At 45.3% G+C, this 25,085-nt stretch overlaps 1 protein-coding gene and 1 non-coding gene across 2 annotated transcripts; both read left to right on the top strand.

Annotated features, from left to right (window-relative positions):
- The first annotated feature begins 109 nt into the window (after positions 1 to 109).
- On the top strand, positions 110 to 24,786 carry NCAPD2 (non-SMC condensin I complex subunit D2). Its single transcript, XM_036382791.2, is given in 32 exon segments — positions 110 to 281; positions 374 to 449; positions 546 to 604; positions 1,053 to 1,234; positions 1,763 to 1,902; positions 2,180 to 2,307; positions 2,392 to 2,515; positions 2,608 to 2,755; positions 3,629 to 3,826; positions 4,348 to 4,482; positions 5,036 to 5,120; positions 5,721 to 5,898; positions 6,105 to 6,226; positions 7,155 to 7,201; positions 7,203 to 7,365; positions 9,308 to 9,482; positions 10,990 to 11,074; positions 11,210 to 11,343; positions 12,324 to 12,456; positions 13,961 to 14,045; positions 14,150 to 14,311; positions 14,552 to 14,766; positions 16,409 to 16,520; positions 16,835 to 16,958; positions 17,154 to 17,309; positions 17,514 to 17,691; positions 18,733 to 18,827; positions 20,787 to 20,867; positions 22,920 to 23,106; positions 23,319 to 23,445; positions 23,581 to 23,739; positions 23,904 to 24,786. Coding segments are annotated over 32 exon segments (4,200 nt in total). The 5' UTR covers positions 110 to 157; the 3' UTR covers positions 23,987 to 24,786.
- Positions 655 to 978, top strand: LOC118694010 (small nucleolar RNA U85). Its single transcript, XR_004981363.1, has one exon. It is a non-coding gene; the product is annotated as a small nucleolar RNA U85 (small nucleolar RNA).
- Positions 24,787 to 25,085: the final 299 nt, after the last annotated feature.

Genomic DNA, 25,085 nt, shown 5'->3' with positions numbered 1-25,085 from the left:
GACGTCACGCCAACGGTCGGGAGGGCAGGGGAGCCGGCGATTGGGCGAGGGGCGGGCGCGCCGTGCAGCCGGCGGGCGCTGATAGGCCCGTGGCGGGAAGGGGCGGGGCTAGCGCGGTCCGCGCGCGCAGTTTCGAGCGCCCGGGGCTGTGGCGGCCATGGCGGCGGCCCCAGAGTTCCACCTGCCCCTCGCTGCCGCCGATCTGCTGCGGGATGGCGGCCCCGGGCGCTACGTGGTGCAGGAGGTGCTGGCCGCCCGCGACCTGCCGCCCGCCCTTGCAGGTAAAGTGTCCCTGCACCCCCTTCCCTGCCGGGCCCGGTCCTGCCGCCGGCTCACGGGCATGCCCCCCGCCTCTCTCCGTGTTTTGCCGCAGCTTTCCGGGCCGCCTCCCGTGCGCGGGGCGCGCTGGCCGTGCTGGAGCACTTCGACTGCGTGTACAGCGTGCTGCAGTGAGTACGGGGCAGGGATGGGCGGGAGGGCGGGCACTCGCCCCTCTGCCAGGCGCTTTTCGCTCGCCACCCTTACGCCCTGTGCTTGTCCCGCAGCCACTTCCAAACCGTGGGCACGGCTGTCAAGGAGGACGCCCTGGAGCTGATGATGCACGGTGGGTACTCGCTGTTTCCGGACTAACAGAGAGCTTGTTTTCCCTTGGCAGCTCAATGATGATATAAAGGCTAATGTGACTCGGACAGCTGGGCTGCACCCTCAGCCCACTCCTGTCATACGGGTCTGTAATCTTGGTGGACGATGCTGAGTTGTGCATGTTCGCTGTAAGGGCAGACCGACAGAAAATCCTCTTGCCCCTGTCCCTGGAAAATACATCTGTAGGATGTTTCAGCTCAGAGCGAGTGTTTCTCTGAGCTGACGGAGGGCTGTGGGGATAGGACAAGACAGGTGTGCCCAAGGTCTGGGTTGCAGGGGGCAGCCCGTGTTACAGCTGGTGAGATGTGAGCACACATCTTTGGTAATCTGATGGCTGCTCTAAGCCTCCCAAAGAGAGGATGGCTGAGGCACCTGGCAAGGAGTGCTCATGACTTTCTGCTTCTCCTCAGTGGTGTCCCATCATTCCAATGAACTTCCCACTATCCTGAGTGACTCTGGGCTGAGCCATGCAGAGCGGGCTGCTCACCTCAATGCTCTTAAGATGAACTGCTATTTGCTGACTGGCCTGATGGATGCCTTTGAAATGGAAACCTGCAAGAACATTTGCTCAGAGGCAGATCCTGGTAGGAAGGTAGGTGAAGGGACTGGGGGAAAGATTATAAAAGTCAGAATAAAATTTTAAGCTTGCTGAACTCTCTAGTATCTATCAGATTTTATAGCTGAGTTTATATAAACACGATGCCAGCAAGAGAAGTGCATAATGTGAAGCACTGGTGCTTCTGTGAAACTGTGCATGGAAAACAGTAAAGGGACAATCGTGTGTCTAAATTTCAGAAGGGACTTGGATGCCCAGACCTTTCTATTTCATTCTTGAGTTTCTGGGTGGAACTTAGTGTGCCAGTGTTTTCTCAAGATTTCCTTTCTGTGATGGCAGTGGATGCAGGTATAATCCTTAGACCACACAAGGCACTGGTGCTGGCCTGAGCTGAGAGACAAGAGCTGGGGGGAAAAAAGCCCCTGTGATCTCACACATCTCACTGTGTGTCTCTTAATGCTGTAGAATTTAATAGACTTCTTATTTTGAAGGAAGCAGAGTAGTGATGGGGTTTTGTCTGTTGTGAAGCTGCTGATGTATCTTACTGTGTAACCTCCTTTCTAGAACAGGAAGAACCATGCCAAGACTTCTGGATCCTTGTGGGAAGAGGAGAGGGAGCCGCTTTTACGGCTGCTTACACAGCTGCTGCAGCTGGATCTCCGTCAGCTTTGGGGTGGTCTAGTGGTGGAAGAAGAGTTTGTCAGGTATGAGTTGGAGAGGAGATATCCATGGAATGAGTGACTGGTTCTGAGGAATAAAAATGTGGGGTGCAGATCATTGGGAAACTGAGGAAACAGCTCGAGGCAAAAGCAATGTGCATATGAACCACTCCTCTCCTCACATAGGCCACAAAAAACTCAGATGCTTGCTAATTTTTAGAGGACACTGGAGAATCTCTCAGACAGAAATGTGTGGTGTGCTAGAATGATGTTTGTGCAAGTTGTGATAGTGAGGTTTGCTGTCTGTCTTCTGGGGGTGTAGCTTGATGATGGGGAGCTGCTACCGTATCCTGGAGAATCCAAGTATCGGCCTTCAGAAGTACCGGGTCACACGGGAGGCTGTGACACATCTGCTTGCTGCAGCTCTGGTTCACTGTGACCGCATGTTCAGTGAGTTCCTGCTCTTCTGCCTTCTTCTTGAAGCCGTTCCCAGTTACTTTCCCTGACCTCTTTCTTCCTTCTCACGTGTTAAAGGTGCCACTCTGAAGATCACACAGATGCTGCAGCACTTCGAACATGTAGCCCCAGTGTTTGCACAGGCTGTGAGCCTCTGGGCTAAAGAGTATGGTCTAAAAAGCCTGGTGGGTGAACTGCTAAGGTGAGAGAAATACTTGGAGGCTTGTCCTTTTATCTCTAGCAATTTGAGGCTATTCCTTGTTTCCCCATTCCTTGTTTCATCTTTCTGTACAGGGAAATTGGACAGAAATGTCCCCAGGATTTGGCTCGTGAGGCTTCTGGAGTCAAGGGTTATGCTACTTTTATAAGTGAACTGGCTGAACAGATTCCAGCTCTGGTGCTCTCCAACATGAGTGTTCTCCTGCCTCACTTGGATGGGGAGGTATGTTTCTGCAAAGTCACCTGTCCAGAAAAGTCAAACGGTAGAGATGCTGCTATCCAGTTTTTCTGTCTGAAACAGAAACTCTTTCACAGAGCTCAAGTATCCAAAACCTGCTCTATTGGAATAGATTCTGCCCTTACCTAAAAGATGCAAAGGGAACAGAAACCATGGCAATCTCCTGTCTGGTTGTTAGACTCTGTCTGTCTGCAATCTCCTGTCTGGTATCAGATGTCAGAGAACAGGAGACTGCCTACTTGTCTGAGGTCCCTACTGTTGTCCCTTGTTCTTCAGCACTTGATGAGCTTGTCATTGTGTACCTTTTCTTTATCTGCTGTAAGTGTTTCTCCTGTCAGTTCTTGGCTTCTGTGTACCTACCTGGATAGCAGGATTTGGGTTGGAAGGGCCCTTAGGGTCACCCTCCACTAGACCAGGTTGCTCAAAGCCCCATCCAACCTGGCCTTGAACAATTCTAGGGATGGGGCATCCACAGCTTTTCTGGGCAACCTTTTCAAGTGTCTCACCACACTCTCAGTAAAGAATTTCTTCCTCATATGTAATCTAAACCTACCTTCACTTTGAGGCCATTCCCTCTTTCCCTATTACTGAATGCCCTGGTAAAAAGTCCCTCTTCAGCTCTCTCACAGCCCCCTTTAGGTGCCTCCCCAGAGCCTTCTCTTCTGCAGGCTGAACAAGACCAACTCTCAGCCTGTCTTCATAGCAAAGATTACTCTGTCTTGCACGCACAGCTATGTTCACCCAAACTTAATACAATATCCATACTGAAAAAATTCACTTAGGGCTGGAGCCTGGGATGTGGAAGGCCTAAACTCTGGGCATGGTCTGTTCCTAGTTCACCAACTCCTGTCTTGGCAGAGTTACACGATGCGAAACGCCATTCTGGCAGCCATGGCAGAAGTGCTGGTGCAGGTGCTGAATGGTGACCAGCTGGAGGAAACAGCCCGTGGTACTCGGGACAAGTTCCTGAGCATGCTGCAGACCCACGTGTGTGACGTCCATAGCTTCGTCCGCAGCCGCGTGCTGCAGCTCTTCACCCGCATCGTGCAGTGCAAGGCAAGTCTGTGCTGGGCAAATGGTGCTCCTCAGTCATCTCTTCCATCTTGTGTGTTCTGTGGGAATTTCTACCACCCTGCTTTTTGTTTGCAGAGACTGAAGTTTTAACAGAGAAAGGAGGTGCTGTCCCTGTGTACTGTGGTGGCTGCAGTTTCTTCCAAGAGACCAAAGATGCCAGGGGTGGGGGAACTGGGGGGTGGAAATTAGATGCTGCTTATTCTTACCAGGACAAACTAGAAGAAAAAGCATAGCGTACAGCCTCTTTTCACACACTGGTATGGGAGAACATCACAATTACCAGATATACTAATACTCAATTCAGCAGCAGGATCCTCAACTCAACCTAAATCCTTGCTTTCAGTGGATGCTGGACTAGAATATATGCAGAGGTCTTTTGAGCCCTAGAGTCTTCAGTAAATCTATAATCTGTGCTTTTTAGTACATGAAGATGTCTGCAGTAAACTTTTCCCAAGTCTCTGAGCCTTCTTGATAACTTTATCTGTGCTCTTGTTGTGTTCTAGGCCCTGCCTCTGACTCAGTTTCAGGCTGTGGTGTCGCTGGCTGTTGGGCGGCTCAAAGACAAATCTGTCTTAGTGGTTAAGAATGCAGTCCAGCTCCTGGCTGCGTTTTTGTCCAATAACCCCTTCTCCAGCAAGGTAATTCCAACTAATATGGTGGATGTGTTAGATGTCTCTTTGCAGGCTAAATATCTGCAGTGTGCTATAGTCAGGGCAGTAGCATTTATGTGTCTTGTGGGAGGAATGGTGTAACCTTTGATTCTGCAGCTGGCAGCTTTCTGGTCTTCCCATGTTCAGATTTGAGTTCTTGGACTCATCCCTCTCTTGGTGAAATTCATAGCTATGTTGAAGGCCAGGAGGGGTGTGATTGAGGTAAAAACCTGCAGCAGTTTTGAGTCCACTGTGAGGTTTCTCTCCTTAGGATCAAAATTAGTATTTTAGAATATTCTTTGTGGATGTGCAGCTCTTTGTGTCTAGCTGAACCTTCTCCTGAGTTTCTGAGCCTTAGACAGGGAACTTAGAGCAGTTCTCATTCTAGGATCAGGGCCAGAGTCTACTCTTCCACTTTCCCAAAGGAGGGTTATCCATGGGAATTGACAACTAAGGCAGGGAGTGGAAGAGAGAGGAGAAATCTGGCATTTCAGGAAAAGGAGGATAGCTAACATATTTCTTCTCTTCCTGACATCTTCAGCTAAGCTGGACTGACTTGGATGAGCCACTAAAGAAAGAAGTACAGAAACTGAAAGAAATGAGGGATCGTAGCAGACCCAGAGCAGGTAATTTCCTTTCTTCTTCTTTCCACTTTCTAGGACAGTCCAGAATGTACTTTTCCTCATATTAAATTTGCTTCCAAAATTGTTGTGACAGCTTTTGTCTCAGATCTTATCTGTGTGAGATGGTGAGACCAGATAACTGGTATTAAACTCACAACAGTTTTCCTTATGGTATTGTTATAAAAGCATCACATTAATATCCATGTCTAAATCAACAGTCCTTATAGCTATATATCCTATTTTCTGCATAAGAACTGAAAATGTCTATGAACACCCTCCCAGGTTTCTCTTTTCTACCACTCAGGGACTGCTTGAGTCATGATTTTGATCAGATGTTATTTAAACTTGATTTGTGGGCAGCACCAAAGTCCAAGGCTAAACAAATGATGGTTCTCTTACCTGTCTTTTTTTCCTAGCTTCAGTGGTTTATTTGTTTTAGTCAGAGTTCTTATCTTATTCTCACTGCAGTCTGGGTGGGATCAGCAATGGGAACAGTGCCTGCCTGGGAGGTGGTAGGGGAAGTTCCTAAGTTCCAAATGAGTTTTTTCTTCCCATTAAAGGTGTCACCTGAGTCTGTGTTCTTCAATCCCTCTGTTTTTTAAGTAGCTCCAGTGATCGCCCCAGAGGAAGAGTGGGAAGCGATGCTGCCAGAAGTCAGAGCTGCCACACAGCAGCTCTTTCAACCACTGCAGGAAGGGGAAGAGGAAGTGCTGGAAGTTGAAGAAACAGTGGAGAGGACAGTGGAGCAAATCACTGGGCTGTTGAAGAAGCTGAATTACAGGTAAGAAGGCTCTGCAGTTTGACTGTGTTTATCCCAAGGGGTGATTTCCAATAACATTACTCTGTAGGAAGAGATTGACGTGGGCATCCAGTACAAGGTGCTGATAGGAGCTGCTCTCCCAGGTGTTCAGGGCAAAGTTGGATGGTTTCCCTTGTGTTCTGCTCTGATGTGTTGCTGATACTCTCTTGGGCAATGTCATTGTCCAGGAGCGCAGCCCGCCTTACGCAGAAGGCCCTGTGTCGCTTCCAGGGAAAGGAACCTTTCGTGGGCCCTGGGGAGGAAAACGAGGAGGCAACAATCCTGGGTGTTCTGAAGAGACTTTACACAGGTAACTGTATCACTCTCTGTTCCCCAAATCCAAGAGAATGCCAGAGCCAGACTAAAACCCTCTGGAATGCTCTGTCCCTCCTCCTGACCTATGAGGCTCAGTCTGTGTGTACCTGACGGCTCCCAGAGCTGCAGCATCTCTGCACAGTTTGTTCATTGTTTGTCCAAGTACCTTGGCATTTTAGCTGGATCATATTGATCTTGATTTTTGGTTGGAACAGTTCCATGGTCCCAATCGAACTGCATTTCTGGTGTGTTAACTCACATATCTGAGGGGAGTGGAGCCAGTGTTGCCACTCACACCCTTCTGCCCTGTCTGAATTCGTCAGGAGTTCTGCTTCCTGAACAGGTGGTGGCACATAATGCAGCCTTGACCAAGTATCTGGTTCAAGCAGAGTCTTGGTTATCTGGGGCCTGAGCCTCTGGGTGTATTTTCAAGACTTCACACACTTTGTTTGGTGGTTGTTTCAGCATAAGGTTACTTAGCTCAATTGAGCATATTTCTGTTGGAAGTCTATTGTCTAAAAATCTTAACTTGGTGAACACTCAACATTTTCACAAACTGATATGGAGTAGTAGTGTTTGCTTTCTCTTGGTTCCATTTTAGGGTCCTCATCTGTCCTTGGGGAATTATCAAGTTCAGATTAACCCCATCAGCATTTTAATAGTGTTTTCCCCAACTGGATCATGCCTTTCTATACCCTTTCACTACAGCTGGCAGTTCTTTGGAGCATCACACTGTAGTACTGGAACTTGTTCCACAGCATGCTGAGATTTTGTAGCTAGGTCTGATTGCAGAATTTGGATTTTTGTATCTTGGCTCTTGGAAGCTGTCACTGTGAGATGGGGAGAGTAGGGTTAAAATGCCCTGAACTGTGCCTGTTTATTTTGTATCTTCAGTACTGCTCACAAACAAGTGTGCTGTGTAGGTTCATGCCCAGGTGAGAACAGTGAGGATCCTCCACATGACAACAGCAGGTGACAAGACTGAAGAAGTTGTACAGGAAGAGCAGTCTCAAACGGAGCTGGTCAAACAGGAGATGTTGGTGCACTACCTGCAAGATGCTTACAACTTCTCAGTGAAAATCACAGAAGCTCTGAACCTGATCAGCAAGATGATGTACGAAAATTCTGTCTCAGGTATGCGAAATAACCTTTTTTTTCCCATTCAGCGTTCTAGCTCTTTCCTTGCTTGACAGAAAATGGAGTGGTAGAGCTCCAGGAGAAGGAGAAAAGATTGAAGGAGCTGCTCTTCATTAGGCAGATGTCATAGACACTTCCAGGGTATTGGAAAAGTGAGCACCATATAAATGAGTGTCATGAAGGGGTTGAATAGGGCATGAACAGGCTTTTTAAAAAAAACATTATTTTTTAAATACCAAGGTTGAAAAATATTTTTTTAATATGTTTTAAAGTTGTTTTAAAAAACAAATAAAATACATTTGGACTTTCTGAAATTAAAAAAAGTCAGGTGACCAAAGTGAGTTCACTTGTGGAAGCCACCCTGCCTCCTGTGGGGAGGGATGGATGTTCATCATCTCAGCTGAGGTTCTCCCAAAGTAAGCCTGGCCAGTGAAGCTGGGTTTGGTTATGTGCTCAGTGCCCTGACACAGCTTCAGCTGTTTTGCTGGCCACAAGGGAGGAACTAAGCAGCTGGTCTCATCTACTCACCTATCCTCAAACTTTATTCTCTAGTTAAACATGAGCCTGATCAACAGGTTCTGTGGCCTCGTCCTCCTCAGTGCTGTAGAGAAAGGTGGTGATCAGAAGGCCTTTGAGTTAATTCAGCTGTTCATATTTAATGTTAGAACTACTGTAATCACTTAGACTTTTTTGTAGTGTTTATCAGAAATTGGCATTTCCAAGGGATGAGGGGCACAAGTCCTGCTCCCATCCTCTCCAGCGCATCCACTTGCACACATCTGGGGTGTGGATGGTGTGGGACACTGCAGTGCCCCAGACTTCATGCAAACACTTCTGAGGCTTCATCTCTGTTGAGGGCTCATGTTACTTTGTGATAAGCAGTGGGCTTCCCCAGCAAGGTTTGGTATTGTTAGATATTTGCACACAAAAAAAATGAACTCCTGGGTTCAGTGTCTTTACCAATCCTTTGAAGTTCAAGGCCAAGAAATTGCCCTACCTGGTACTTAAACACCTGGGGTTTGATTGTGGGGATGTTTTTTTAATGGATGCACAAATTTTAATAACTTTTCATTTCCCTGTTGTCCTGTGCTGTAGTAGAAGGAAGGCAAATTTAGTGTCTGAATAGCAGAAGTGCTTTGAGACATTGTCTCCATTTGGAGAGAGTATGCTGCTGGGTTAGGAAGACTGGTGTGTGCTAAGGGATGTGGGTGCTCAGATTGACCCTTTCTTAATTAAAGATTTAATATTTGAAGTTTCAATTTTTTTCTGTTGCAAATTAATGTATTCTGGTGTGACTGGAAAGCATACCAGCTTGCCTGATAGATATTCTTAATTCTGGTTTGTAAGGGCTTATACTGGTAAAAGCTCTTACTTAACCAGAGGTCAGACTCTATGAACTGTTGCAGCACAACTCCTCTGATCACTGCTGTGGATGTCTTGTGATGTGCTCTAACTTAATGGGGTTTTATTTTTTTGTCTTATGAGAAGACTGAGCAGTCTATTTCAGGAGTAGTCAAGCTGGAACCAAATACAGTACTCCTTACCCCATTTGTACATCAAATAGCTTAGTTCCTCTGATTTTAGCATTGCACTGGGGCTTATATTCAGCTGTCTGCTGCGACTATGAGATCTTTTTTCCCAAAGCTACTGTTTCCCAGAAGAGAATTTTGTTCTTCCTCAAAGATAGTCTCTGTGCTCTTTCCCTAACCATATCACATTGGATTTAGCTGTGATATTGTTAATGTGTGTCTCTTTTCTGGGACATCTACATCTCTGTACTAGTGATCCCATTCTGACTCAAGCCCTCTGCAGACAGTAGCAGTGATCTCTAGATGCTTGTAAAGCTTGCTGTGAGACCAGTACTCGTATGAATTTGTTTTAGTGGCCTCTTTAATGGGAACTGGGAAGAACTGCACTATCACAACTGTTCTCTCTGCAGTGGTGCAGGAAACCATTGAGTTCTTCGTGACAGTCTCACAGTTTGGCGTGCCCCAGGCACTGCTTGGAGTCCGCAGGATGCTGCCCCTCATATGGTCAAAGGAGCCTGGAATTAAGGAGGCTGTGCTCAATGCCTACAGACAGCTCTATCTGAGCCCCAGCGAGGATTCCGAGAGGTATGGATCTCCCTAATCAATTTTTTTTTTCTTTTCCCTCCCCCCCATTCCCTTTCTGCTGTTGGGAATGGGGTATGGACAGAAAGAGAACTGAGAGTTGGCATGCTTCATGCTGATCTGAAATGTAAGGTTATTATCTGAGTATCCCAGTCTTCCTGCAGGACCTACTGCTGAGCTTCTGTTCTTGGTTTGTCATAGAGCTCACGTGTAGGAAATTCATGCAGCAGAACTCTGTGAGACCTTGCAAAGCAGATGCTGAGAATTACTTGAAGTTAAACTGCTGTCAGGCACTAATATTTATTCTCATAAATTTCACTTTTGTACAAAGCATTGCCTAAATAGTCTGGGTAGGGTCCCTATCTGATAGGGAACAAGAAGAGTTAATAATGAATTTTTCTCTTGCCAGAAGGGCTCTTGATTGGCAAAAATGAATTTCAGCCCATTAGGAGTCACCTGTTGATATGGAGTCATCCCATGTCTGGGAGTCTTATATACTTCACTCTGTGGGCAAAGTTGTTGGCCAATGTCAGTTGTTTGAGTTTCTTATAACTGTAGTTGTTCATCCTGCTGGGATAATAAGAGAAACAGTGTGGTCTAAAGTTGAAACTGTATTTCTATTACCAAACCTCAGGGTTTTTAGCTGACAAGTCATACATGCTGTGGCCTTGGTCAAGTGTAGGCATTCATCTTCTGATGCACACAACACATTCCCCATTTCTTTATCCTTCACACTATACAAGGTTTGTTCTTATTTGGGTGCTTTCACATGTATTTCTGTTTGTATTTCAGTCAGACCCATCTTAAATCTTTTTCTAACAATTTCTACATGCCTTAGATGTTAAGGATGTTAAGATGAGAGGATGTTAAAGGGTCTTTGTTGCTTATCCTTCTTGAGGATTTGGTGGTGGGAGCTGGCTACCACTTGCAAGTTTATTTCTCCCATACTAGAGAAGAGCTGTGTCTCCTCTCTGCTGTGGCACTTGCCCTTTTTTAGTGCTTACACACTTGTAAATCCCATTGGATACTCGTGCAATAAGTGTGATCCCTGGTGAGATGCACATAACTCACCCTCATTTGTACCATCAGGCAAATAAAGAGCACCTGCTGCTTTTTATTTCTTCCTGATAATATTGCCTGGAAACAGCTCTCCTGCAGTTGGTGCTCTGTCCTCATTTGTTCATAGATTTTCAATTTCTAGGGAATTGTACTTTGACTTGTGGCTGCGAAGAAACTGGGAAGTGGCTGCTTAGTGCCTCTGATTGGATCTTTAAGCACCAGCAGAAGCACCAGTGCATAAGGCAGTGGACATATAAGCCCACATCATGGTCATTGGTACCTGAGTTGGGATGACTTTGAGAACTCAAGCTTGTTGTGGGAGTTTTCTTGATCCTGTGGATCATCTCTGTTCTCCAACAGATGTTTTCAGCCTTTTCAATAGGGCAGTAATTGTGACAGTTGCTTTTTCTTTACCTTTTAATATTTTATTATTCTTTTTCCCCTTTTGAAGGGCCAAGGCACAGGCCCTGGTGCACTCTCTGTCTCTCATCATGGTGGATGCATCACTGGGAATGATACAGTGCTTAGAGGAGATAGTGAGTATTTGCCTTGCCTGGGTTTGGGTTGTGCATCTGTTTTAGTCAAACAGTAGTCAATGCAGATTACATCTTTACTTTGAAGCTCATGCTACTTTGCCTCTCTCTAATTTTTTAATTGCATCCCTTTTGCAGATCTCGGAGTTTGTGCAGAAAGATGAAATCAAGCCTGCTGTGACCCAGCTGCTTTGGGAGCGATTCACAGAAAAGTCTCCATGCTCGTTGCTGGAGCGCCGCGCTGCCGTGATGCTGCTGGGGATGATGGCACGGTGAGCCTGGGGCCAGGTCAAAGCCTCTTGAGTGGAAGGGTGTTCAGGGAGTCAATTTTTATTGAAGAACTGTGGGTGCTGCATCAGCTGACTCTTTGGCTCTAGCTTCAAAAATAGTAACCCTATCGTGGGGTAATGAAGCCTGGAACTAAACATAGTTTTGCTGGATCCCACCAACACGGCCTCTGAATGATTATGATGAGATTATTTTCCTTGTGTGAATGCCCATCCCTTCCCAGAGTTTATAGTGTCACAACTCTGCAGCTTTGTCTGTGTTTGGATAAGAAGAGTGAGAAGCTGCTGAGTAGAGATGTCTGGAGCCTTTAGCATGAAGAAAAATGAATCTGTTTCACTTTCTGGGGGCAAAAAAATGTATCTGCACTAAAAGGTTTTCACTTCCTCAGTTTCCCCTTTGGCATTCACCTTACTTGCTCTTCTTGCTGTGCTTACTTCAGTCCTTCATTAGTCAGAAACAGGCCCACATAATGATGATCCTACAGTTCTTTCACAGACAGAAATGGGAACTGGTAGGTATGGATTTGGGATTGGCTTTTTTTGGATGAATGTTGGTTTGATTTGTTTTGTTTCCCACAGTAGAGGAAGGAATGGTATATGCCACAAGTCCTGAGCTCCTCTACTCTTTCCTACTTTCCAGCATTTTTGTTTTTCTTACCCCTCTAAATTTTGGTCCTTTCTGATGGGAAAAAAGAGCCAAGAATCTTCTTTCTTTATAAAGAGGCTATTGATCACTATGGAGAAACTGATCTCCTAGTGGAGAGTGGATTACACTGGCTTCTGTGGGATACTGCTTGCTGCTCCTCCAGCTGTATCTTGAGTTGTTTGGATGGGTTTTATTTTTTCCCCTCTTATTCAAACAACTCCCTTCCACAAGGCACAAGCAGTATTTCTCTTGGTTACCCATAGTTCCATAAACTTTCAGCAGCACCTCATGTGATATCCCCATCCCTTCCATTCCACAGAGGAAAGCCAGAGATCATAGGTACCAACCTGGACATCTTGGTGACAGTGGGGCTATCTGAGAAGGCATGTGAAGACTACAGGCTGCCTCAAGAAGTATGCAATGTTATTTCCAAGCTTGCCAGTAACCCTAAGGTAAGGCTATGGGTTTGTTCTTTAGGTCATCCAGAAACAAAGAAAGGGGGGAAATTGTTTGCATGGAAGAAAAGACAGAGGTAATGAAATTTTTACAAATTTTGAAATTAAGTAGGTTGAGACCATTCAGCAGCACTGTCTGGAAAGCTTAGCACACACCAGTGAACATGTAATAAAAGAATTTTCATTAGGCAACAGGCTGGATTCAATTAGTAAAGAGTTCAGTGCACAAGAAAATATGTTTTCCTTTCAATTCTCTTCTTCAGACTCCCAATTCTAAACTGATTTGTGTTTTCTCAACCATGAAGCCCTTTCCTCTACTGATGTTTTCTGGTGGTGTGATTCTTTTGCCCTCCCTATTAATTGATATTCAGGAGTTGTCCGCTGTACAGCAGAATATAAAACATGAAAGGCTTTCAAACCTGTCCATGTTGTACTTAGAACAACACGATGGTTGATGGCTTCTTTCCCTGGGAAACAATTTATACTTCTTTTTTTAATACACTTGGAAAAAAAAATCTGTTTTTTTGACTCAGTCATTTGGGGCATTTTAGTTCAGGAGGTCTATCACAAAAGGAGTCCTCCTTTACAGAGCAGCATCATTCTGTGACAGCCCCTTGCACTGGGGATGTCGCTGCATGAACTTCATGAGTTAATGTGTATCACAACATTCTTAAATATTCTAAAGATGGCTGTTAATTCAATTTTTGGTTGACTTAAGTCTGCAGTTAAGCTTGTATGTGAAAAGGGACTGAACTGAAAATATTTGGCTGACTGAGTGGCAATAGCTCTTCTCCCCCACCCATCCTCCCAACCAGAAATCAGGAGTTGAAAATCAGGTGACTCAGGAGTTCTTGTTTCAAGCTACTGAAAGCTGGTAAATCCTCAAGTAAATTCTGTTTTGTTCAAGTATATATTCATCAGGCAGACACAGGTATGCTGGGACACCTCAGGTATTGTCATACTTGGTTTAGTATTTCTCTAGGTTATCTTATTCCCAACCTAAAAGGTGGTGTGACTGATACAGAATATATGCAACAACCTTGGTGTGAGGTGGTCTTGGATCCAGACCTATCCTGTGTTATTTCCACTGATGATATTTTGCTTTTAAACAAACCCATGTGGTTCTGGAGTACCCCAAGGCAAGCTGACTTACTGTTGTTGACTCTAAGATGCTCCAGAGGTTTTCCTCTTTATTCATTGCAGAGAGTGAGTAAATAATACCAGATTTTAAATGAATTCTTTTGACATTTCAAAGAGTTATTTTGATTTAAGGTGAGAACTGTCTGGGTTGGCCTGGGATCGTCATTTGGTCAAGCTTTAAATCCTCCCAGTGTAGTCACCATGCTGTCACAAGTGACAGTAATGTCCCTGCTGCATGTTTAGCAGCAGAGCAGTGCTGGATGTCCCTGGCATGGGTTTGATGAACATTGTGCACACAGGAAGGCTGAGTACTGGGAAGGGCATGGGGGGATGTCGTGTAACTCACCTGTTGTCTCTGCAGCCAGCACTGGAGAAGAACAGTGCCCCTTTTCGACTGCCCCAGAACCACATGCTCTTTGGTTGCCTGAGTGAGACTGTGAGTAAAGGTGAGCCCAGGTCAGCAGGAGGTTTGGAGGAGATGGGGTTGGGCTGTGAGACCACCTGTGTTATCATTGGTATGTGTGGGTACATTGCTCCCTCTTCTCATCAGGCTTTGCCCAGCCAAGCAGTCACTGGATCCCTTTCATGGAGGCAGCTATAACACTCATCTACCAGCTGGCAGAAGGGGCAGAGGAGATCTGTGCTGACATCCTGCATGTGTGCAGTCAGCAAGCTCTGGAGAAGCTGCAGGAGGCTGATGAGCAGAAAGCTGGTGAGGAAAAAAGCTGATGAAGGAAATCTGTACCTGTGGTTTCCAGTGCTGCTTTGGGTGGCCTTGAGTAACTGCAGAAGACTAGAGCTGAGGGGCTGGTGGAAATGTTGGCATGGGAGGGTGTAAGTGCTATGAAGGAGTCTGTGGAGTGTGGAGATGGATTATATGGTGAGACTTGGCACTAACTGACAGGGAAGAGGTCTAGATCAACACTGAACTGGGGCCATTTTTCTCCTTTAGATGCAGGGGATTCTCCACGCAAAGTCTCTGATGGTTCTGGCAGTCTCTCCACGTTCCTGCTGCTGCACCTGGTGGCCCTTGTGGGACAGGTGGCACTGCAGCAGGTAGCATATTTGGAAGTGTCAGTGAGTGCAGAGCTACGCAGGCGCCGCCTCCTCAAAGAGGAGAAGACCAAGAAGCAATCTGACACCAGCACAAAGAAGCAGAGACCCCAGGTGAGAGCCAAGGGGTTTTGGGGCAGCTCTTCTGGTGTCCCAGCTACAGCAAATTTCTAGAGAATGCAGTCCTGAGGCTGCATGAGGTACAGGGCAATGTGTGCTTCAGGAATAGAAACAGACACGTATTTGCCAGGATTGACAGGGAGAGCTGAGGTCCTTGAATGACCCTATTCAGTAAACTCCCATGCTGGTCCTGAGTTTTGAAGAGGCAGAGGGGAGGGAGTGAAGGGTGATGTCCTGGCCATGCTTATCCTCCTGCTTCAGGAAAACATGCCCCTTTCACTCATCACCTTCTTTCTTACCAGTGCAGTCTTTTGCAGCTGATGCAGTAGTGGTGCATCCATTTGTGCCCCGGAGTTCTGGAGAAAGGCTTCCTAGAGCCCGAGTCCAGGAGATTTGACAGTCCTATCCTCTGTTAAGTAGTAATGATGAAGGTTTAACAGTAGTCTCTCTAATGTGATTTGGATGCTACAAATGCCCTGTTTGGTTAGGGCTATCTTGGAACATTTTCCAGAGTGTAATGAGGCTAACATTCCTGGGTAAGAATAGAGACAAACATTGTGTCCATCTAGGTATCCAGTCTCTATTAGATGCTTATACTGCTAAGTCTATAGAGAACTTTGTAGTTCATTTTCTCATCTACCTGCTTATCAGTGTCACTACCATTTTCCACACAGGAGGAGGTTATTATGAGATTTTCAAAAAAGTAGCAGTTGGATACAGATTTGGTCCCCATTGCAATCTCTCCTTTCTTCCCTTGTGTTGCTTTTTATTTGCTATAAGGTTTCCCATAATCTTGCTCACAAAACCAGCAATTCAAAGGCTGCTTTGAGCTTCTTGTTTTTAGTATTTGAATGTCCCTTAAGTTACGCAGGACTCACACACTGATGCTGGATGTCTCCTAGGTCTGTTTTATCTTAGTAGTGTCAGTAGTTTAAGCTTTCTTTACATTCTGCTCTCCTCATTGCAAGAGAGACAAGGTGCTCCTGGAGCAGGTCTAGTGGAGGGCAATAAAGATGATTAAGGGACTGGAGTATCTCTTAGAAGGAAAGGCTGAGGGAACTGGGCCTCTTGTAAGCCTCAAGACTGAGAGGGGACCACATCAATGTCTGTAACTATTTGAAGAGTGGGTGCCAAGAGGATGGAGCCAGACTGTTCTTGGTGGTGCCAAGCACGAGGACATAAGGCAGTAGGCAGAAATTGATGCACAGGAAGTTCCACCTGATTATGAGGATGAACTTTACTGTGGGGGTGACCAAGCACTAGAACAGGTTGTCCAGAGAGGTTGTGGAGTCTCCCTCACTTGAGATACTCAAGAACTATCTGAACACAATCCTGTGCAATGTGTTCTAGGAAGACCCTCCTGGAGCAGATGATCCACTGTGGTCCCCTCCAACCTAACTATGTGATCCTGTGATTGGTGTTCTGTAGCATGTGGACTGGCAAATCCCAGACTACCCTTCACAGCTTCATTCAGTTCTTGGGGGAAAGTGGGTTATTACACTCTGTGTCAGTCTGTTCTCCACTTTAGTTGTGCAGCTGGTAACATGCGTGTACCTCACACCTGAGAGAAGAGAACCCTGTGAAGAAAGAGGTTGTTGTTGCCTGACATCTTTCTTACAGTCTCCTCTCTGCACAGAGCACAGGGAACGAGACCACTATGGAGGAGGAGCTAGGCCTTGTGGGAGCCACAGCTGATGACACCGAGGCCGAGCTCATCCGCAGTATTTGTGAGACAGAACTTCTGGATGGTGAGTGTGGCTGCCACTGAGCAATACTGGCTGTCTGCCTGTGTGAAACAGCAGGTACAGCAGGCAGCAGGTCCTTAGGAGGAAGGCTGTTTCCTCTGGAAGGAAGCACTGTCATTTTCCATGGTGTCACTTTCCACGTAGGCTGTGGAAATGGCTGTTTCTTGGCTCTGCCTTTCTGGAGGTGGTTGTTCAGTGGTGAAAGTGAGTCAACTAGTTACCGTAGTTTGCAGCAGCTCTGAGATAAATGGAGTAATTGTTCTTAAAGCACGATGCGCAGTGCTCTCATGCTCGCTGTCTTTATCCCCACTCTCTAGGGAAGCACCTGCTCTCTGCCTTTGTTCCACTGGTGCTGAAGATCTGCAACAACCCTGGACTCCACAGTGACTCGGCGCTGTCAGCTGCTGCAGCCCTCACTCTTGGCAAACTCTGCATGATCAGGTACTGCTGAGCCATGCCAGAGTTCTTTTCCCAGCCTTCCTAGTACTAAAGCACAAGCAAATGCTGCAATCCTTTCCTAAGGAAAGAACAAACACAGTGTTCATAGATCGCTTTTTTTAACTGTTTTTTCCCTCTGCTCTCTGAGAGATGGAATTTTGCTATTTATCCCTTTTTTCCTGTACCCTGTCTTGTTAGCTCTGAGTTCTGTGACTCCCACTTGCGTCTGCTGTTCACCATGATGGAGAAGTCCCCCCTGCCTGATGTGAGATCCAACCTCATAATTGCAGCAGGAGATCTAGCTATCCGCTTCCCCAACCTGGTGGAGCCTTGGACATCACATCTCTATGCCAGGTAATGCTACACTCATTGTTGGGAGAGGACGTGAAGAAAACCCTGTGGAAAGGTGACACTGGGCCTCCAGAAGGTGAGAATGACTCAAGAAAGCAAATTTGAAGATGCTGGTGCAGGGAGACCAGAGCTTTGGGCTGTCACAAGTACCAATAACTCAGAGACACTCCCTTGGTGCTTTCTGCAGTAACTGTTTGCTCCTGTCAGGTTGCGGGACCCCTGCCCGAGTGTGAGGCAGACGGCTGGGCTGGTGATGACTCACCTCATCCTCAAAGACATGGTGAAGGTGAAGGGCCAAGTGAGTGAGATGGCAACTCTGCTCATAGACCCAGAGGAGGCAATCGTGGCAGTGGCTCAGAACTTCTTTGGTGAACTGGCCAACAAGGCAAGTGGATGCTCAGGGACCTTATTTCACAAGACCAGGCAAGGGCTGTTGGAAGCTGGGTCAATTACATGAGCCCTGGAGAAGGCGTGTTAATGGTGTAGAGCCATTGGTCTGTCTCTCTGTGGACTAAATAAGGGTATTAAAAAGAAATTTTGCAATACAAGTTTTGTTTCATCCTTGCTTGATGTTGCTGAATTTGACCTCATCCATTCACACTGGAAGGCAGGCTCCAAACCACTGCCTTTTCCCTTTGCTTCCTTCTATATGCCCAGCACAGGGTTAACAGCAGTTTTCCATAGCTCACCTTTAGGCCTTACAGCAGAGTTCCCAGACCTTATGGCTCAGGCAGTGCACCTTCTCTGAAACCTTTCTGAGTTGTTCTTGGCTGTGGGACACTGAGATACTTAAATTGTAGCAGTTTCTGCCCAGGCAGGTGAGAACAGGAGCAGTCTTACCCCCACTGTTCATTCCGTGTGCAGCCTTGCATGGGCCCTTCAGAGTTTGAGATTTACTGCCTGAGAGGCTGCAGTGACACTGGGGCTTTTCTGTCTTGGCTTGCTTTGTTAAAGCAGAACTGGCCACCTGACTGCACTGACTTCCTACCTCTGCAGAGTATATGACTATGCTATGTGTAAAGCTATGTAAAAGCAGTGGGAAAGAGAATATGCATTGGACCTTTTCAGGCAAGAAAATGGGAAGCAGTTTCAAGAACTGAGGAGCTGTTTCCTTTATCAGGAAGCTTTTTTTTTGGGGTTGTGGCAAGGTTGGAAGGCAAAAGAAACTGCATCCAAGTCTGCCAAGGAGCAGAGCTGGAGTGCAGTGTTTAGCTTGTTGGTTGGCTGGGTTTTTTCCCCCCCAGCCAAATAGTCCTGGGTAGGTTTGGCTGGCTGTGTAAGCTTGTTTCAAAAAGCTGATGCTTTCAGTCAGTAGATTTGGGGTGGAGAAAAAGGAGGTCATTTTAAGTGGGCAGCTTATTTGGCTTGACTCAAATATTATCCTTTCTAATTCTGTATCTCATGTAGAAACTTGTGTTCTGCACAGGGTAATGCTGTCTATAACCTGCTTCCAGACATCATCAGTCATCTCTCGGATCCTAACAGCAGCATAGAGGAGGAATCCTTCCACACTATTATGAGGTATTCTGAGGTTAAATAAATCCTCCCTTATTGCCAGGACTATGTTTATGCAAAGGGGGTGCCATATCAAGGGAAGAAAAACTACATTGACGTGTACAAAATGCTTTTTCAGTTGTTCTCTTTGATCTGACTTTTTCAGTCTGTACTGGAAATGGAGTCATGCTGAGGGGAATTGATTTTAAAGCCACACACTTGGGAGTGAGGAGAGACTCTACAAAGAGTATCCACCAACTCAAAATTACTTTCCCTCTAGAAAAGGAAAATAGTTGGTTTTACACATGGGAACGTGGATATGCGACATTAGGAAAACACAACAGGTTTTAAAGTCTGTTGCTTTTGTCATTTTGGTGGCTACTGGAGTTTTGTAAGCAGTTTTAGTAAAGCTGTAGTTACAGTAACAGTTTTGGGTCTGGGTTGTCTTTCTGGTGGTTTGGTTTGTGTGGGGTTTTTTTAGTTTGGTTTCAGTTTTTTTTCAAGAAAGCCTGACTCTGGAGATATAGAGATATAGATATAGAGATCTTGGAATATTTCACTCTGAGGTTATTGGTTGCTCATAGACAGCATTAGTAATGTCCTTATTGGTACCGTAGAGACATTCTCCTCTCATTTCTGAAACTTGACCACATGAGGGTTTTTCTGAGCCATTCGAATCCCTATGGATTATAGAGGGGGGTGTTAGACAAAAGTATTGCTGTTGCTGAAGAGAAGAACAATAAAATTTCCTGTGATTTTTCAAGTAGTCTTTTTGTCTATGGGAATCCAGTGCATTTAGGAAGAGGGATGGGATTTTGGATAGTAGGAATTGCAAGACACAGAAAAGGTCTATTAGTGAGGCTGTAATTGAAACTAAAATTAATTTATGGTGGCAAAAGTAGATGGATATCTTTGCTTCTGCTTTAATTAAAGAGGGTAATGTGAAATACTGGGAATTATAGCTTGTGGTTCCTGACAGCACACATAGAAGTGGAAGTTAATGCCTGAAGTGAAACAAACCATCACAGGTAGACAAGACGCAGCATGTAAAAAAAATCCAAATAATTTTGGAATTTTCAATCCTGTTTTTAATTAATATCAAACTGAAGGTGTTACCACAGACATAGAGCATAATTGTAGCAATTGCATTAAAGTGTGATTGGTGGGGTTAAGATAGGTGTAAGATGGACATTTTAGTTCCAACAGCATACATGGAGAGAACTGGAGGTGTCTAGCAAATAAGAGAAGAGGGATTTAACAATGTAGACAGGTATCAAATTAGCATCAGGATAATTAATTTTAAAGACTTGATCATCCGTTAACGCACAACATATCCTTTATATAGAAAAAGAAGGGAATGAGTAGTTAAAGATTAATTGATGCTGGAAAAAATGCAAAGGGAGGACTCTTGAGAATGCTCTCTCTGTTATGTATCTTAGAAAAGCAGTTTGGTGTGGTGGGTTAACAGAAATGTTGGTACAAGAAATGGGGAGAGCAGCAGGACCTTCTTAATAAATAGAAGTTATTCAGTGATTTCTAAGAGGACATAGTGCAAAATGCACCAGTACTTAACTGTGCTAAAGTCCAGGTGTCTCTATCCCTCAAGAAGCTAATGAATTAAGTTAGCATTTAAGTTCTGTTAGACTTTGTTCCCATTTTAGTGCAAAGTAGTGCTTACTTTTGCATTGATCCAAAATGGCAACAACACACTTTTAGCAAATTAATAGTGAAAAAGTCACAGGCTTGGTTTTGAGGAGGGAAAACGCTGCATGCCACAGTGCTCCTCTCAAGGTTTGCTTGTCAGACAAACTAGTCTGTCAGTGCAACTTGTGAGGTGAGGAGATTGTCTGGAGATGCTGCATGCTCTTAAAACTGGATGGAAAGAGCAGATAAGAAGTCAGCACTGCTGCCTTTTCAGCACCTCTCCTCCCTGAAATGGGGATTCCTCTCTGGGCTCTAATCTTTTGTGCTTTTTCCCCCTTGCAGACATCTGTTCTCATATATTACAAAAGACAAACAAACAGAGAGCTTGGTGGAGAAACTTTGTCAGAGATTCCGGACTGCCAGGTGGGTTGTAATCTTAATTTTCCTGACAAGTGTTTCTGCTTCTCAGGATTTTTCAGAAGATATGAGCTTGTATGTTGTGGTTCTAAAAGGTTCCCATTAAATTCTTCATGTGACAAATGCAACATAACTTGGTTTTGGTCCCCCTTTTTTTAAACTACCTTCTCCTAAAAATACATGAATACTTATAAATTAAGGTTTTTGATTTTATTATGCAGTGATTGACCCCCTCTTCCTTCCTTTTTAAGGAAAAAGTTATGTGACAGTCTAGATCTTCATTATAGCTGAGCAAGGAGACATCCCACATGTGGATTTTACATACTTTTGTGATCCTTCCCCACAGGCTATTCCCTTGTAGCTCAGCTAGGAAATTAGTGTGTTCAGCTGAGAAGTTGGGATCTTTCCAGCAGTCCTGCCTGGGGTCATCTCAGCTATCAAGCTGATACAGGCCTCGCCTTGTTCTGTGTGCATGGGCTGCTCAGTACCAAGTCTATGCCTGGGACTCTGTTCTGGAGTTTTTATTATTATTATTTTACCTAAGGGCTTGTGCCACCATACACTTTGGCTTTTGCTCTGTTCCATCTCCAAGATGTGCAGAATTTGCTTGTGTATTGCTGATTACAGAGTATAGAGTGCAGGACCCACGCTGTGAATCTGGGATATCACTTTTCTTTCTGGGTTTTGGAGCTTTTTTGCTGCCTTTCTCCTGCTCCCCAAGCTGTAACTTCACTGGCCCAGGCATACACTTTTTGTTTCCTTCCAAGAAGAATAATTATAGAAATTTATCTCCTTCCATTCCAGTGAGATATCTTAATTTTAACTTCCACTGGCTTTGGTGTACCCTGCTTCCCTCCATTCCAGTGGTTTTCCTTCTCCATTGTTGTGGCTTTGCCCTTGAGATTTAAGCTGTCTGCTTATCTTGGCCATTTGTGCACAGTGCCTGGGCATGTGACCTGCTCAGCTGCCTCAGGGAGTTGCATATTTCCCAAAATATTTGGATTTTGTTTCCTGAGCAAGAGTGGAGAGTGGTCCCTCTCTCCAACTCCCAGGAGCATTGGTGAGCTCTTCACACCACATTTGTAATTCACTGTCTGTGTGTATGTTGTGTCTCACCTTTAGTAGAATGCCCTGATATTTCTGTACCACAAAGGTGATCAGCTTGGTGCACACTAGTGGTACTGCTGGTGCAAGACTCTCACTCCAGGCTAAAACAGGAGCTTATCAGAGCAGATTTGCAGCCACCATCACCCTCCTCAGCACTTCTGGAGTTCTAAACATAGGAACTTGCCAGGTGTCATTCAGACTGTACAGGTGGAAACACCTGGATGCTGCAGCTTTGTTCTCCATCTGTCTGGGTTTGAGCAGAGCATCCTGAGACAGCGTGTGCTGGACAGACTTGAGGCCCTCACTTAGTGTATATTAAAAACAAGGGCTTTGGCCTTGCTTTTTCCTTCCCATTCCATCACAGTGATCTACATTAGGGATGTTAGTTTGTGCTTTTGTTTTTCTTTCCCTTTGGTTTTATTCCAGTAACTTTTGCCAGAATTTGAATGTAGTCATTCTCTGATGCAGCAATTGTTATTCGTTGACTTAATAACTTAATGAATATGACCTTCTTTATGTAACTAACCAGGAAAGGGAGAGAGAACATCAAATACAGCTTCTGCTTGAGATCATCTCAAACATGCAAAAATAAACAGCTGGGGGGGGGGTTATTATAGGTTGAAATAAGGCCCTTGAAGAGGAGTCCTCACCACTGAGTCTTTTCCTCCTGATCAGCAGTAATTTCTGACACTTTTCAAACAAGTAACTGTGTTCTTTAGCAGTGGAGCTTTCATGTTTTTCCAACAGGCACTAAGTCAGTGTCATGGAATACAGTGGTGGTTATCTGTGGTATGGCACAGCACCCTGTCACTGACCTGTAATAGAACAACCTGAATCTCATGTTCTCCAGGGCAGAAGCACCTGCAGGAAATGCTGGTAGTTCTGGGTGGGATGTGCTCATCCTCACACACCCTTTTTGTAGGAGCTAATGGTGATCTTTGTCTTTCCCAGGACTGAGCGTCAGTATCGGGATCTGTCCCACTGCCTTGCTCTGCTTCCAGTCTCGGAACGGGGCCTTCACAAGCTGCAGGACAACTATGACTGCTTTGCAGACAAGCTCCAAGATCCAGCTGTCTACAATTGTTTCCAAACTGTGCTGGCTCGATTCCGCAGAGCAGGCATCAAACCTGAGACTAAAGTAAGGGTGTGGGACAAGGGTCCAGGCCAGAAAACAATTTATTTTTACATGCAGGGACTGGAAAGCCATTTTAAGCAGACTGTTCCTCACCCCTAACAATTTATCAATTTATTTCTTTAACTTGATGGCAATTCTGCTATGAATGTAATACTTCTCTCCCCTCACCTTCTCTTTTTTTTTTCCCCTGCACTGCTGTTTTACATCTCCATCAGGCTCTAGCTGAAGAGCTGGAGCAGAAGCTGTCTGCCTCCCATAAACGAGGACTGGATTCCACAGAGACATGCCAGGACGGTAGTCAGACTCCAATGCCAGCACCAGCCAAGCGGAAACCAATAGGAAGTATGTTCCTTTTTGTGACATTCCAGCCTTCCCCTGATCCTGCAGTCCAGCAGAAACACCTAAGCACTTCTCCTCACCCTTACAGACAGAAATTTGCTGCCTTTCTCTATTTTTTTTTTCCCTTTTTCTTGACAGGTTCACGGCGCCAGCCCCTAAGCCCAGTCAACTCAGACAATGATTTTGTCACACCCCCATCCTGCACCCTCCGAAATCATAAGCGTGCCCAGAAGCACGCTCCACGCAAAAAAGCCATCATTACCTTCTCCAGTGACGAGGAGAACAACTCTGAGGATGGTAAGGCACTGCACACGTGTGCTCTAAGGGGGGAGGGACTACAGGTTCGGCCCAACAGGGATGTCCCTTTGGTCATGGGCTTCAGACCACTGTGGAGGTTGCCTGTAGGTTTCTCTGCTCAAGGCAGTGGAGTGCTCATTATTGACACGTTTTACTCTCTTTAGAGCTATTGGCAGAATTAAGAGAGGAAGAAACCCCCACCAAAACAACTCCCATCACCAGATCTTCAGCCCGACGGCGGCGCTGAAGGAACCATCTGCCACTGCCTTTAACTAAAAATAAAACTCCCTTTATGCAACCATCGCCTTCTCTTGTCTGAACTACCCCAGAATACAGCAGTGCTTTAAATGAGGACAAAATGGAAGTTAACACCAGGATAAAGCAATTCCAACCCTTTCTTCTGATATCTCCACAAAGAAGGCAGTGATGATGAACATAGTTGCCACTTGGCTGATTTTGCCCTGACTTTGCAGATGAGAATAAGCTGCTCTTATTAATTATTTTTTTTTTAATCTTTGGAAGAAAGTGTAAGAAGAGCCAGATTACCCACAGAGTACAAAATGCTCATTCCTTTCTTATTTTGTATGTGCTTTATACTACACTATTTAGCTTTTATCACAGGACCAATGCAGCAGTGCTGGGTTTAGGCTCTTTTATATTTCATGCTTTTTGAAGCTCTTATCCTGTAAATCCAAGCCAAGGGTTTTGAGGTGAAGGCACCTGCATGTTTTTCTTGTGCATATCTCATCCAAGAAGTGTTCAGGGAGTGGGGTGTGAGGAGAAAGGGAGAGAGGCTAACTTAGACTAGAGCACTTGAATAAACAATAGGTAAAGTCCATAGGAAAAAATACATCTTTTAAAAGCTAAAAACCAAAACCAATCCAACACTAAAACTTTAGAAGTAACTTGTAATAATGCTAATTTTATAAGTTACGAAGAATACTGATACCCTTGATTGTCTTACTGCTTTCTGGAATGTATTTGCTGCAAATCCAATTATGTTTCAAGTAAAATTCGCACTTGGTTTTGTTCTTTTTGCAAATGCCACATCAGTTTTCAAGTCAGTCCTGCCACTCCTTAAACTGCCCCGTGAACATGAAGTGCCCTAAATTAGATTCTGTGTTAATCACATAAATAACCTTTAACCTTCTGTCTAGAGGCAAGTTGGCATTTGTCCCAGAGCTCTTACTACAGAATTCTTTCCTCTTACCTTGTCAGCTGCCTCGAAAGCAGACTAGTCACTAGCTGGGCAGGAATGGGAAGGGTGCTCCTCCTCTCCACTGGTTCCTGCAGATCTGCAGTCTCTGTCTCTGAGGCTCTACCACCTTCCCACAGTTGTGCTCATG

Source organism: Molothrus ater, chromosome 2 (genome assembly GCF_012460135.2).
Source record: "Molothrus ater isolate BHLD 08-10-18 breed brown headed cowbird chromosome 2, BPBGC_Mater_1.1, whole genome shotgun sequence".
NCBI lineage: Eukaryota > Metazoa > Chordata > Aves > Passeriformes > Icteridae > Molothrus > Molothrus ater.
Note: the sequence above shows the minus strand (reverse complement) of the source record. Positions and strands in the feature narration are given on the sequence as shown.